Source organism: Halichoerus grypus, chromosome 5 (assembly GCF_964656455.1).
Source record: "Halichoerus grypus chromosome 5, mHalGry1.hap1.1, whole genome shotgun sequence".
Lineage (NCBI taxonomy): Eukaryota > Metazoa > Chordata > Mammalia > Carnivora > Phocidae > Halichoerus > Halichoerus grypus.
In genome coordinates, this window is record NC_135716.1 from 111,276,210 (window position 1) to 111,289,677 (window position 13,468).

Below are 13,468 nucleotides of genomic sequence, written 5' to 3' on the forward strand. Positions count from 1 at the left end.
TGGGTATTAAAGAGGGCACGTACTGAATGGAGCACTGGGTGTTATATGCAAACAATGAATCATGGAGCACTACATCAAAAACTAATGATGTAATGTATGGTGATTAACATAACATAATAAAATTTAAAAAAAGAAACTACATACCCTTTGACCTAGAAGTTTTACTAACTTAAATCTCTCCTGAATAAATAATCAGATACTCCAGCAAATATTTACATATTTAATATAATAGGCAATAGAGCAAAGTACAGGCTCTGAAGCCAGGTTGCCTCAATTTAAATCCTGGGTATCTACTTCCTCCTAGTATAGCCTTGCTTTAACCTCTGTATTTTTCTGAGTTTCTCCATCTGTAAAAAGAATAGTCCCCCACTCATTGAATTCTTGTAAGGAGAGAATAATAATCCCCTCCAGTATCCATTAGCTACATAACAGTAGCTACATAACATAACATAGCTACAACAATGCTGCATAACAAATTACCCCAAAACTCAGTGACATCTAATGAGTCACACATCTGCAGGTCAGCTGGTGTTCAGCTTTTCCAGGCTGCGCTTCACTCCAGGCCATGGTCGTGGTTCAGGTGAGCTACAGTATCACTCTCCTGGGACCAGTGGCCTACCAGGGACTGATCTTCTCCTGACAGTATCTGAAATAGAAGAAGGCAAGACCAATTATATGCTTTTCTTTGCATGGCATCTACTAAGAATCATTGGCCAAAGCTAGTCACATGGCCAAGCCCAACATCAGTGAGGCAGGGAAAGTGGGGCAGGGGGAGGGAATGAATATTTGCAATTCAAGGATTGACATACTGTTTCTATAAAGAGCCAGATAGTAAATATTTCTGGCTTTGCTGGTCATACAGTCTCTGTTGTAACCACTCAACTATGTTGTTCGAGCCTGAAAGCAGCCTTAGACAGGAAATCAATGCATGGGATGGCTGTATTCTAATAAAACTTATTTACAAAACTAGGTGGTAGACAGGATTTGCCTCATGGGCCACAGTTTTCTCACCCCTAATCGATTTATCACACTGGATCATAGAGTTTTTATGAAGATTAAGGAAATTAATGTATAGAAAGTGCTTATAACAGTTCCTGGTAGAGTAGCACTAATAAATACTGACTTTCATTAGTAGTGTTGTTATTACTTTTATTATAGCACAATGTTGGAAATAATAAAAATGTCCAACAATAGAGATAGGGTTGAATAAATTATGGCACACCCATACTCTAAAATGTTATACATTCATGTAAATTTTATATGTTTTAAATAACAAGGCTATTTAATGGCCTAGGTACATGTTTGCAGTACGTTAAGTGAAAAAAAAGAGACAAATGATATTTAACATAAGACTCCAACTTTATTTTTCTTTTTTTTTTTTTTTTTTTTTAAAGATTTTATTTATTTATTTGAGAGAGAGAGAATGAGAGAGAGCACATGAGAGGGGGGGAGGGTCAGAGGGAGAAGCAGACTCCCTGCCGAGCAGGGAGCCCGATGCGGGACTCGATCCAGGTACTCCAGGATCATGACCTGAGCCGAAGGCAGTCGCTTAACCAACTGAGCCACCCAGGCGCCCCCAACTTTATTTTTCTTAAAAGACATATATTTTTTATACATACTAGAAAACAATTAGGAAAGGAATATACCAAACTGGATCATTTACTACTTTTTTCTTTTTTGTTTTTTCAAGATATAGTTGATGTGTAACATGGTATCAGTTTTAGGTGTACAACATAATGATTTAATATATATATATATTGCAAAATGATCGCCACTATATGTTTACTTAACATCTACCACCACACCTAGCTACAGCATTTTTCTTGTGATAAGAACTTTTAATTATTTAATTAATTTTTAAATTTTATTTTAAATTCCAGTAGCATTAACATACAGTGTTCTATTAGTTTCAGGTGTACAATGTGGTGATTCAACAATTCCATACATCTCCCAGTATTCATCACGACAAGTACGCTCCTTAATCGCCATCTTGTGATAAGAACTTCTACAATCTAGTCTTAGCAACTTTCAGATATACAGTACAGTGTTATTAACTATATTCACCATGCAGTACGTTACATCCCCATGACTTACTTATCTTATAACTGGAATTTACATAATTTTTTACTGTCCTTTTTTTTTTCCTATACTGGGCATGTGCTGTTTTCTGGTATTAATGTACTTTGATGCCAAAAAAATAGAATCTGGTTCCATTGAGAACTCTTCTAACTCTGATGTAGTTTCTATTTTATATGTCAGTTACATTTTAATTGCTTAACAAATTAAGAGTTTACCCTCAGAGATGTCTGATTAGAATGGACTACGTGGACACTCTCTAACCTGTTATATTTTTAACTTAAAGAAAAGTTGTCTGTTCTAGGGCTCCTAGAAAACCGCGGCAGGGTACCAACCAATGGGAAGAGAATCCCCACACTGTCTCAGGTCATAGGAACAGTAGCTCCTTTCAGACCACATTCCCTGAGCAGCCACAGTCCTTTCAGTGATAAAAGGCAGAATGTTCTTGTACAGAGGTGAACAACAACACCCCTTCCCTGGCCACCCCTGTGTTTGAACATACACAAACGCTTTTCTCATGTATCAAAGGGAGGTTAGGTTTCAATAGTTAATTGCCACTGTGCCTAGAAGTCCCATAAAATAAATACTGGGAAGGGAAGCTAGAAAACCCAGCAGTTCATCAGTACCACAAAATATTAACTAAAATTAATTTCTTTTTAATAACCCTTTACAATAATCAACTTTCATCTAAATCATAATCAGGTAGCCTCGGGTTCTCCAAGAGAATCCAAGATTCTAAACTGTGTTAAAAATTGGGTTGTATAGGGGTGCCTGGGTGGCTCAGTCGGTTAAGCATCTTCCTTCAGCTCAGGCCATGATCTCAGGGTCCTGGGCTTGAGCCCCGCATCAGCATCTCATGCATCGGGCTCCCTGCTCAGTGGGAAGTCTGCTTCTCCCTCTCCTTATGCCCCTCCCCCTGCATGTGCCTGTGCATGTGCTCTCTTTCTCTCTCCTTCAAGTGAATGAATAAAATCTTAAAAAATATTGGGTTGTACAACCTTAGAAGTAATTATTCCAAATAAATTTGCTCTAGAATGTGCTTCAGAATCTGAACTTTAAAGGGACTGTGCTTTTTAATCTTCAGGTTTCAGTAAAACCTAGCTAACCTTTATTTTTAGTAAGTGAATATTAGTGAATTTAGGTGCCAAGTAGGATTTCCATGTAAGATTTGTATGTGACTACTGTATGTTTCAGTAAGTTCTAGACCCAGTAGGCCTTAGGCCTACTAAAAGGGGTAAACGGACACCTGATTTTCCCATTATACGTGCCAGAATCTTAACTGAAATGATAAGGTAATGTGAATCCTGTATAGAAACTTATCTATAACCATATCTCAAGTAGTTCTTTAACTTGAGACTTTATGTATATAAGCTAAAGATTTGTCAATAGTTTTTGAGCTCATGATACGGAATGAGAACTATATTCAGTCAACTTAAACATAAATATACACAACTACACAAACTATTAATGGATTTTAACTGCAATTTCCAGTTCTTCCCCACTAAGGAAGAAAGAAGAACCCTTAATCAGAATGGCCAAAAAAATTGTCTCTCTTCCGGCTGGGACCTCCATATTGCTTTTCTCCTCACCCCAGACCCTTCTTTCCTGATTCTGTCCTGCAGAAGTAGCTAGTCTCCAGAGGTGACCCTGCAGTGAGTCACGCCTTCTGTTATTCATACCCTTATGGAATACCCCCTATATTCAATCTCATCTGGCCCTGTGATACCATAAGAGTGGGCAGAAATGATGCCACTTCCATCTTGGTCTCTGGGAACACTTGCTCTGGGGTTAGTCAGCCATCATGTAAGAAGCCTGGCTACCATGAACACCAGGCCCTGAAGAAGTCCTGCTAGCCCCATGAAGCTGTTCCAGCCATTCCAGCTGAGGGGTTGGACATATCCAACCATGTCAGTCCTCTTTCCTGTGCCTTCAGCCCTAATCACAAATGCATGAAAAACTTGAGAGAACTGGCTAGCTGAGTCAGTCAACCCTCAGAGCCATGAGAAATGTAAATTCTTGTTGTAAGCCACTAAGTTATGGCATAGTATGTTATATAGCAATAGAAAGTTGGAACACTTAGCTTTCTTAACCCCTGTCTTTCTGCCCTAGTATGTTGAAGAACCCCATGACTGAGTTCATTTGCTGTTGCAAATGTTAATTTTCCTTTTATGTAGAGTGCTAATGGAGGCTACACTTCCCTCCCACGGCTTTGTAAAATGCTGGCTATCTACCTGTTCATAAAGAGCAGTAGATCCTGTAGATATATTTTTAAATAGATGTGCTAATCACCTATATACAAATGTGTAGGTTTTTCCTGATTAGAAAAGTAATATATTCAGGAGCACCGGTGTGGCTCAGTCATTAAGCGTCTGCCTTCGGCTCAGGTCATGATCCCAGGGTCCTGGGATCGAGTCCTGCATCGGGCTCCCTGCTCAGCGGGGAGCCTGCTTCTCCCTCTGCCTCTGCCACTTCCCCTGCTTGTGCTCTCTCTCTCTCTCTCTCTCTCTCTGTCAAATAAAGAAATAAAATCTTTTTAAAAAAGTAATATATTCATTATAGAAAAATCTGTGTAATAGAGAAGAAAAATAAAAATCATTCATGATCCCACCACTCTTGACATTTTGAGATAGCTACCCTTGACATTCTGGTTTATTTCCTTGCAGTTTCTACAGTCTATTGGCGACTTTTTCTCTTTTTTAAAAAGCAGAATTGGGAACATACCCTGCATGTTTTTAAAACTGATTTTTTTCACTTACTGTATCATGAACATTTTCCCATACTTTGAACTTCTTTGAAATAGTAATGTACTATTGAAACTAGCCACAGACTTAAGGATCACCCCATGCAATTAAGTCCCCAGGTGTCCTTGCGTTTTTGATGTCGTCAGCCCCTAAGCATTAAAAATAGGAACCAACATTCGGAGAAAATGTGAAAATTATCTGCTCCTTACTGGAATTTTATTTCTACAAGAAAATCAAAACTGAGAATATGCTCATGCAAATAAAACTTTTAGAATTTAGGTCAGAGAACAGCTAGGATTCTTCCTATAAATGTGAAAATTCACCTCTTAGAAAGATGAAAAAAAAAAAACCCCTCTGACCACTAGTCTAATATTGCTGTTTGACAAGAAATTCTCTAAAAGTTTTGTCATAAAAATAAGCATTTTCATGCTCAAGACAAGCTGGGGAGCACGGACTTAGAACCTTTCTTTTCACTATTTTTAACTTATAAAAACCCAAGGTTTTCCTTGTTTGGAATGACATAAAAGTTTTTTTTTTAATGTTTCTTTGAATATCATAGCTGTCTTTTGATGTTTGTGAAAGTTAGCACTAGGATAGTTTACATTTGGTGCATTTAGACTTTCTTCTTAATGGTTTTTCAGTAGCCCTCCAACTAGTAGTGAGACACCCTTTTAATAAAGGTACAGGATCCGTTCCAAATAAAGTTTATCTGCATGTGTTGTGGTGTACAGTAAATATTTACACTATTAAATGGTTTCTTCATGTTTCTGTCTCTTATAGCTAGCACATTTTTCAAAAGTACTGTTACTATAAATAGAATATATTTAAAGAAAGGGTAAAAGTTATGTCCGGGGATATTTATCCTTAATTTTAACTCTAGTTTTTTTCAGCTAGATTAGTCCTAAATATGCAGTAAAACTTAGCCAGCTACAATGTTGTCAGTATAACAGTAAGGAGAAGAAATTTTCAAAGATTATTTCAGAGTAACTGGTAATTGAAAAACTTAACTAAAAAGACAAACACACATCTCTCAGCTTTTTCTTTAACATGACAGATGATAAAATGATTGTATTTGAGTTTGTGTAAGTCATAACCTTATCAATTTGTTATGTTTTTTGAATGTTCAAGTCCACTAAATATGTCAACTAAAATATTTGTGGGTAAAAGTAAAGATATGATATTTTTTTCTCTTCTCAAAATTAAGAACATCTGTTTAGGGAGTATTCAGGGGTAAAGCAAATGGGACCATGTGCTTTATGTTTACAGAAGATGTTGAGTATGAAAAAGATAAGCAATGGAAGTAGCTTTAAATGTTGATGTGTTGCCACCTTATGCCTATTTTTAAAACTTAATGTAAAATTATTTAAATAAGATCAAAGGTGTTCAGATTTCTTTTGAAATAAAAAGTTATCACAATGAGGTCAAACAATATAGAAAAGAAGAAAAAGCATCACTATTCTTTAGAGTGGAATTGGTAGAGAAAGTTTGTTTCATTATTTATAGATTTGCCATCTCCCGTCATTTTTCTCTAATATACTATTAATCATTTACTTTAGTCTAAAGACTGCTTCTAACTGTTATTTCCAGGCAGATGTTAAATTTTTCTAATTAGTAGTAGTCGATGCCTTGAAGACTAATTGAATATAAAATGACAATGTAAGACAATTTTGGTTCTTTCCATTTTTGGTTTCATTCTTTCATTTTTGTAATGTAACCATAATGCAAGACTTCTTAACCTTAGCAATATTGACATTTGGGGTCAGATCATTCTTTTTTTTTTTAAGATTTTTATTTATTTATTTGACAGAGAGAGACACAGCGAGAGAGGGAACACAAGCAGGGGGAGTGGGAGAGGGAGAAGCAGGCTTCCTGCTTAGCAGGGAGCCCGATGCGGGGCTCTATCCCAGGACCCCGGGATCACGACCCGAGCCGAAGGCAGACGCTTAACGACTGAGCCACCCAGGCGCCCCTGGGGTCAGATCATTCTTTGTTGTGGGAGGCTCTCCTGTGCATTGTTGGATGTTTAGCAATCTCTCTGGCCTCTACCCACAAGATACCAGTAGCACTCCCCAGTCATGAAACAATGTCACCAGACGTTGACAGGTGTCCCCTAAGGGGCAAAAGTAATTCCAGTTGAGAATCACTGCCATAGTGTATTTACTAAAGTTCTTACCAGCTTTTCAGGAGTATAATTTGAAATAAAGCGGTGTACCGTTAGTAGCTGGGCACAAAATCAGAACAGAAAAGCTGCTAGGCAGTATTTTGGATAGTTCAGCATAAATAAAAAGATCAGAAACAGTAAGTACATTTCTTAATCAAAGACTGGGTTGTCTAGGTAATTGGTACAGAACAGACCACTCTCTGGCCTCTACCCACAAGATACCAGTAGCACTCCCCAGTCATGAAACAATGTCACCAGACGTTGACAGGTGTCCCCTAAGGGGCAAAAGTAATTCCAGTTGAGAATCACTGCCATAGTGTATTTATTAAAGTTCTTACCAGCTTTTCAGGAGTATAATTTGAAATAAAGCGGTGTACCATTAGTAGCTGGGCACAAAATCAGAACAGAAAAGCTGCTAGGCAGTATTTTGGATAGTTCAGCATAAATAAAAAGATCAGAAACAGTAAGTACATTTCTTAATCAAAGACTGGGTTGTCTAGGTAATTGGTACAGAACAGACCACTGGAAAGATTTTAGTGATTACCACACAGGGAAATAAAATTAGTTAATAGCTAGAGATGTCATTTATGGCTGTTTTTCTTCAATCATTATTTTAAAATGTGAAGCAGCAGGATCTGCAGATATTAGAGGACACATGAAGGTCCTTGTAACTATTTTGTGTTACCCCCAAATCACAGTGATTTTCCATGGCGTGCTGGAATAAAAATGTCTCACTCCTTTTGTCATTATGTCTACAACAGGTGATGCCCAGTGCCCTGCTGGGAACGCCATTAATCTAACTTCCTCTCCAAAATTTTTGGCATTTGGTATCATGACAAGCACTCAGCAGGCAAGCCGGTTCACAGGGTGTTTTTCAGTTTAAATATATGCCAGAGAAAATCGAAAAATATATCTATTTGAGAGATACAGAAAAGCAAAATGATTTCAAATTTTATTAAATTGCATATGCAGGAGAGAGAAATATACAAAAGCCTTAGCTGCCTACATGTATTAAGCTTCATATGCATTTGAAAACATCTCACAGTAGCTTTACTAAACATGTATACAAAAACCTGAACAGAAATTATTGATAGAGGGGGGCGCCTGGGTGGCTCAGTCGGTTAAGCGGCTGCCTTCGGCTCAGGTCATGATCCCGGGGTCCTGGGATCGAGCCCCACGTCTGGCTCGCTGCTCAGTGAGGAGCCTGCTTCTCCCTCTGCCTGCCACTCTGCCTACTTGTGCTGTCTCTCTATCTCTCTGTCAAATAAATAAATAAAATCTTTAAAAAAAAGAAATTATTGATAGAGGGCAGTTAACATCACGAGGCTCCTTGAGGTATTGTCAAGAAGAAGGGAAGACAGGACCAACCTGGATGCTGGGAGAAAACCCTACTCACTAGGTCTGTGTTGTTCTCCTTTACTCTGTGACATACACCTGCTGCAGAAAGGCAGGAAGAGGAAAGAGGAAATGGTATGTCTTCCCTGATTCTTTTTAAAATGAATTGAACTAATCTTGTTTTAAAACCCTGCCTCAAGGGGTGCCTGGGTGGTTCAGTCAGTTAAGCCTCCACTCTTGGTTTCAGCTCAGGTCACGATTGAGATCAAGCCTCACATCCAGCCCCGAATCCAGCTCCTTGCTCAGCATGGAGTCTGTTTGGGACTTTTTCCCTCTTCCTCTCCCTCCCCCTCTGCTCCTCACCCCCTGCGCATGTGTGCAAGCTCTCTCTCTCTCAAATAAATAAATAAATGAAATCTTAAAAACAAAAACAAAACCCTGCCTCAAAAAAAATCCTATAAGATGTTCATATTAGATTGGACTTCTGAAAGTAAAATCATGCTATGCTATGGTCCTTCAAGCGACTCTCTGAACTACTGGACACTTGTATGGTAGATTTATAATTTGTTCTTGCAACTGGAGATGTGTTTTGTTTTGTTTTGTTTTGTTTTGTTTTAGAGAGACACAGAGAGAGAGAGCTAAAGCGTGAGCAGTGGGGGGGAGGGTTGGCAGGAGGGGCCCAGGGACAGGGAGAGAGAGAAACTTAGGGAGGCTTCATGCCCAGTGCAGAGCCCCACACAGTGCTTGATCTCAAAACCCTGAGATCATGACCTGAGTGGAAATCAAGAATTGGTCACTTAACTGACTGAGCCACCCAGGCACCCCAATAACTGGAGATGGTCTTAAAATGCCTAAGGCAGTAACAATAATAGACATAATAGACAACCAATAAATAGCAGCTGAGTGAATGTATGGAAAGAAGGTGTCTTGGTGTAGAAGTATACCTTATTGTATAATATAAAAAATTTTACATCAGTAGAGAAAAACATACACAAAAGAAGTCATGCACCCATCACCCAGCTTGAAAATTATCAACTCATGGCCAATCTTGCTTCAAGTATACCCCACCTACTTTTCCTTTCTCTGTTGTTTTGAAGCAAATTCCAAATATATCACTTCATATATTTCAATGTCTGCCTCTAAAAGATTAGGGCTCTTTTCTTTAAAAATTACATTATTGTGCCTGAAAAATTAAAACAATTTCTTAATAATGTCAGGTATCCTGGCTTCAAATTTTCAATTGTCTGATAAATATCTTTTTTTTTTTTTTTACAGTTTCTTTGGAATCAGGATTCAAAAAAGATCCACAGATTGTGATTATTTGATGTATTTCTTAAATATTTTTTAGTCTTCAGTTTTCCCCATCTTCTCCTTATTTTCTCCCTTGTAATTTACGTGTTGGAGAACTGCGTTGTTTGTATCGCAGCATTTTCCACAGCCTGGAGTTTGCTGATTTTATCCCAATAGTGTCACTTACTGAGGTATCACTTATATTCCTCCATCTCCTGTATTTCCTGTAAACTGGTAGTTGGAGCTAAAGACTTAATCAGATTCAGATTCAGTTTTCTTTTTCAAGTTCAAAAACAAGGTGGTGACCAAATCATAGTGACAGTGTTCTTGACTTTTTGCTCAGTGCCTTGCAAACTATGTGCCTCAAAATGTGCTTATGTTCTATAGGCATTATGTCATTTAATCATATTTAAGCTTCATAATACTGGTACATATCAATTTCTGTCTGATGACTAGATCCCTTTAGTAGGGTGTCAAGTAATCTTGAATGTCTTTCAAACAAACCCCTCAGTGTATACCCCATTGTCATTTATGTGATTTAATTTAGAATTCTGTCTGAATTTTCTTTTTACTGGATTCTTTTAGAGCTATACAGAAATAGCTTGCATTAAAAGCATTTTTTATATTTTAATAATAAAGCTCAAAGACCTGTCACTTCACTGTGAATTTGTTATACTCAAGCTTTTTGGTACTGGAATTCACCATCTGTTAATCTCACAAAGACAGATATCTAAATCGTAAATAGGGCCAACAGAATTCAGTATTTCCTGAGTCTCTTTTTCCTTTGCACTCATTGTCTTCTGCAGGTGCACTTAGGTCTCTTTCATCTCTCTCTGCTTTCTTTGTATGCTCACAGTGCTCACAGTATCCTACTGTTACCCAGTGTGAGAAACTGGCTCGTGATTGTAAAAGCAAAAGTAGCTTTTCATTGTTTGTTTACATATCTGTAATTTGTTCTGTTCAATTATCTCCATACCCCCAAAATTTACCATTTATAAAACCCAGACCATTGGAGTTCCAGACTCAAAAAATAAATGTCCAGTTATCTTGACCAACTGACACTTTTGAAGATTAAACTGTTTAATATGTTGTTGATGGAGAAAAGGCTGTAGCTGGCCCAAGTTGCAATTAGATAGCAGAGAACTGGGAGCAAAACAATGCAAAGAGGATCCCATTGTGTAGCTTTCCAAGCTGACATGCAAAGAGTAATTTATTCTTTATGTATCTTAACCCTTCTTCTCCAATTATTTTTCCTTTAATAATTGTAACAACATTCTCCTCAAGCTTCCAGAGTACCCATTAGGTGAAGCATTTGGTTGGTTGAATGGAAGGAACATAAAGCCTTGGTGAATACAACAGAGAAATAAGAATGAGCTGGAAGTTTAATTTCTTATTCTGGTTGTACTTCACTATGAGACATTAAACAAATAGCCAAATACTCTGTTCTTATTTCTTTGAAACAAAATTATTTTTATGCTGATTATCCATAAAGAACTTGAAGATTCTTATTTGAAATTGTCCTCTGTAAGCTCGTAGTATATCGGAATTGTGTCTCTTCACCTGATCTCACAGAGTGCCCAGGGTAGCCTGGTGCACGTGCTCGTGCTTCATAAGTAGCTTTAGATGCTGGTGGTATTTGAAAGTTATACATTTTAAAGGGTATTTTGTTCCCTTTTTCCTTGGCAGGACCAAGGAGCTTCCTTTTCTAAGACCAGTGCTGTTTGGACTCAGTGAAAGTACACTTTGTTCTAGGAGAATTGCCATGTGAAAGCCTAGAATATATATTGAGTTCTTCCAAGAAGGGAGGCAAAAATCATGTTCTAGGACAGTGAAGGCTGACTTGGTGCTGAACGAATGATTGTTATGTGCTCTTTTACCCACAGGCTCGCTTTTCATATGTGCGGATGAAATATCTTTTCTTTTCCTGGTTGGTGGTTTTTGTTGGAAGCTGGATTATATATGTGCAATACTCTACCTATACAGAACTATGCAGAGGGAAGGACTGTAAGAAAATAATAGTAAGTATTTTTGATTTCCTAGTATGTAGAAAAACTATATTAATAATATATTTACTGCTTATATACTTACTAATAATTGTTTTCAAAAAGTAAAGTTAATTCGACCTTAGGGTTGTGTTGAACTTTATAGCTTTTCAGTGTGACCAAGTTAGTAGGAGTGTTCCACGCCTTGAAAAATCTACACTTCAGAAATCTAAATATATAATACTAGATTAGTGTGAGAGCATCCTCATTACAGACAGGGGTTCTTTTTAAAATATACTAAAAGTTGAGTTCACTCACATCAGATGAGTTTTTAAATGTTTAGAGTATAAAAGTATTATTTACAGGCAACCTTTCTGGAACACACCTTTTGAATAAATGGGGTCATTCTCAAATACCAAAAATGTATCTGAAAAGCATATAATATATTTTGTATTTCATTTCTATCCTAATGGTTGGATATATCTCAGGAAAATTGCTCTATCAGTCTAAGATTTCTAATAGTAATTATTGGTTATATGTTTGAGGATCAGTAAATTTAACTCCTTGTTTTCTTCTAATATCTTCTGATATAAGTAATACTAAAACATTGCCTCTGAGAATTACATTTTTTATAATATTGTTGGGATCCCAATTACTATAACTTATTAAAGATTCTGTAGTTATTAAGTAATTACTCTTCACCCAGGCCAGTGGTGCTAGGTATATGCATATAGCAGGGAACAAGCTATCATGACCTTAGGAACTTAGAGTCTAGCAGGGAAGAAAATGAATACAGTAAGGTAGGATAATGATTGCAATAGCAAGTGTTATAGGAACATAAGACAGGGAGACCTGAAGTTCTAAGGACATGAAAATCAGTTTAACTCTAGGCATTCTCAATTAAGATAAAAAATTATTCCCCAGGAGTTTTACAGCCTCTTAAATAGGAAAGGGAGGAATTACTGATATAATAAGCAGGGAAATGAATTAGTAAAGATGAGTCCCAAATCAAGTTCAAAGGTGTCAGTCTTATATGTCCATTTCAGTTGGCCATCCCAGATCATTGAGGAATTTTTTTTTTAAGATTTTATTTATTTATTTGAGAGAGAGCATGGGGGGGGAGGGGCAGAGGGAGAGGAAAAAGCAGACTCCCCACTGAGCAGGGGGCCTTATGTAGGACTCCATCCCAGGACCCGAAGATCATGACCTGAGCTGAAGGCAGATACTTAACCCACTGAGCCACCTAGGCACCCCCAGATCCTTAAAGAATTTTAAGATAGAAACCTCTGGGGCCAGGCAATGTACTGCATACTGGTCAGTAGTACTTAAAATAATACTATGAAAGTCCCCCAAGCCCATTTTACAAATAAAGAAATATGTACACCTGAAATTAATGTAACATTGTATGTCAGCTATACTTTAATTAAATATATATAATTTATATATATATGACTAAGAGAGAGAATTTGGTTGTGATGGTGGAGCCAGAATTTGGTCCTAATTCTATCTCTATATAAAGCTCAGATTCTTTCTGCTACCCTATGTCAGAAAAGACTAACAAAATTATAGCTTAATAAAGCTAAGAAAAAAATCCCACAAAACTCACCTGCTTACCTTCAATGAAGAAGAAAGAAGCAGGAGTTATATAATCAATTATAATAACATAAAATAACCAAAACTATTTGAAATGTCTATTTTCACTTTTTCTAGGGCACTTTTCTCAAACTAGGTGTCTTGGGGCACATTAAAAGGTATCCCATGGATAAAAGTTGTCCGCCGTCAGATATATTCAAAAACAGCAGGTTAAACAAAGATAAATAGGTGACTTTACTGAGGACTTCCCAGGATCTTTAATATACTAATATATACTGTGCATCTCCAGA

At 37.3% G+C, this 13,468-nt stretch overlaps 1 protein-coding gene across 7 annotated transcripts in view; it reads left to right on the forward strand.

The window, feature by feature from the left end:
• Positions 1-13,468, forward strand: part of DIPK1A (divergent protein kinase domain 1A) — a 124,640-nt gene that overhangs the window by 80,862 nt on the left and 30,310 nt on the right. For 5 of the 7 annotated variants that reach the window (XM_078072753.1, XM_078072751.1, XM_036103399.2 and 2 more), the window contains one exon: positions 11,487-11,621. The exons of 1 other annotated variant lie outside the window; for it this stretch is intronic. In XM_078072753.1, the coding sequence (XP_077928879.1) occupies positions 11,508-11,621 (114 nt within the window). In that variant the 5' untranslated portion in view covers positions 11,487-11,507. Of the gene's footprint in view, positions 1-1,951; positions 1,970-11,486; positions 11,622-13,468 lie in introns of those variants that run through there. One more of the 7 variants, XM_078072754.1, reaches the window with a different exon arrangement.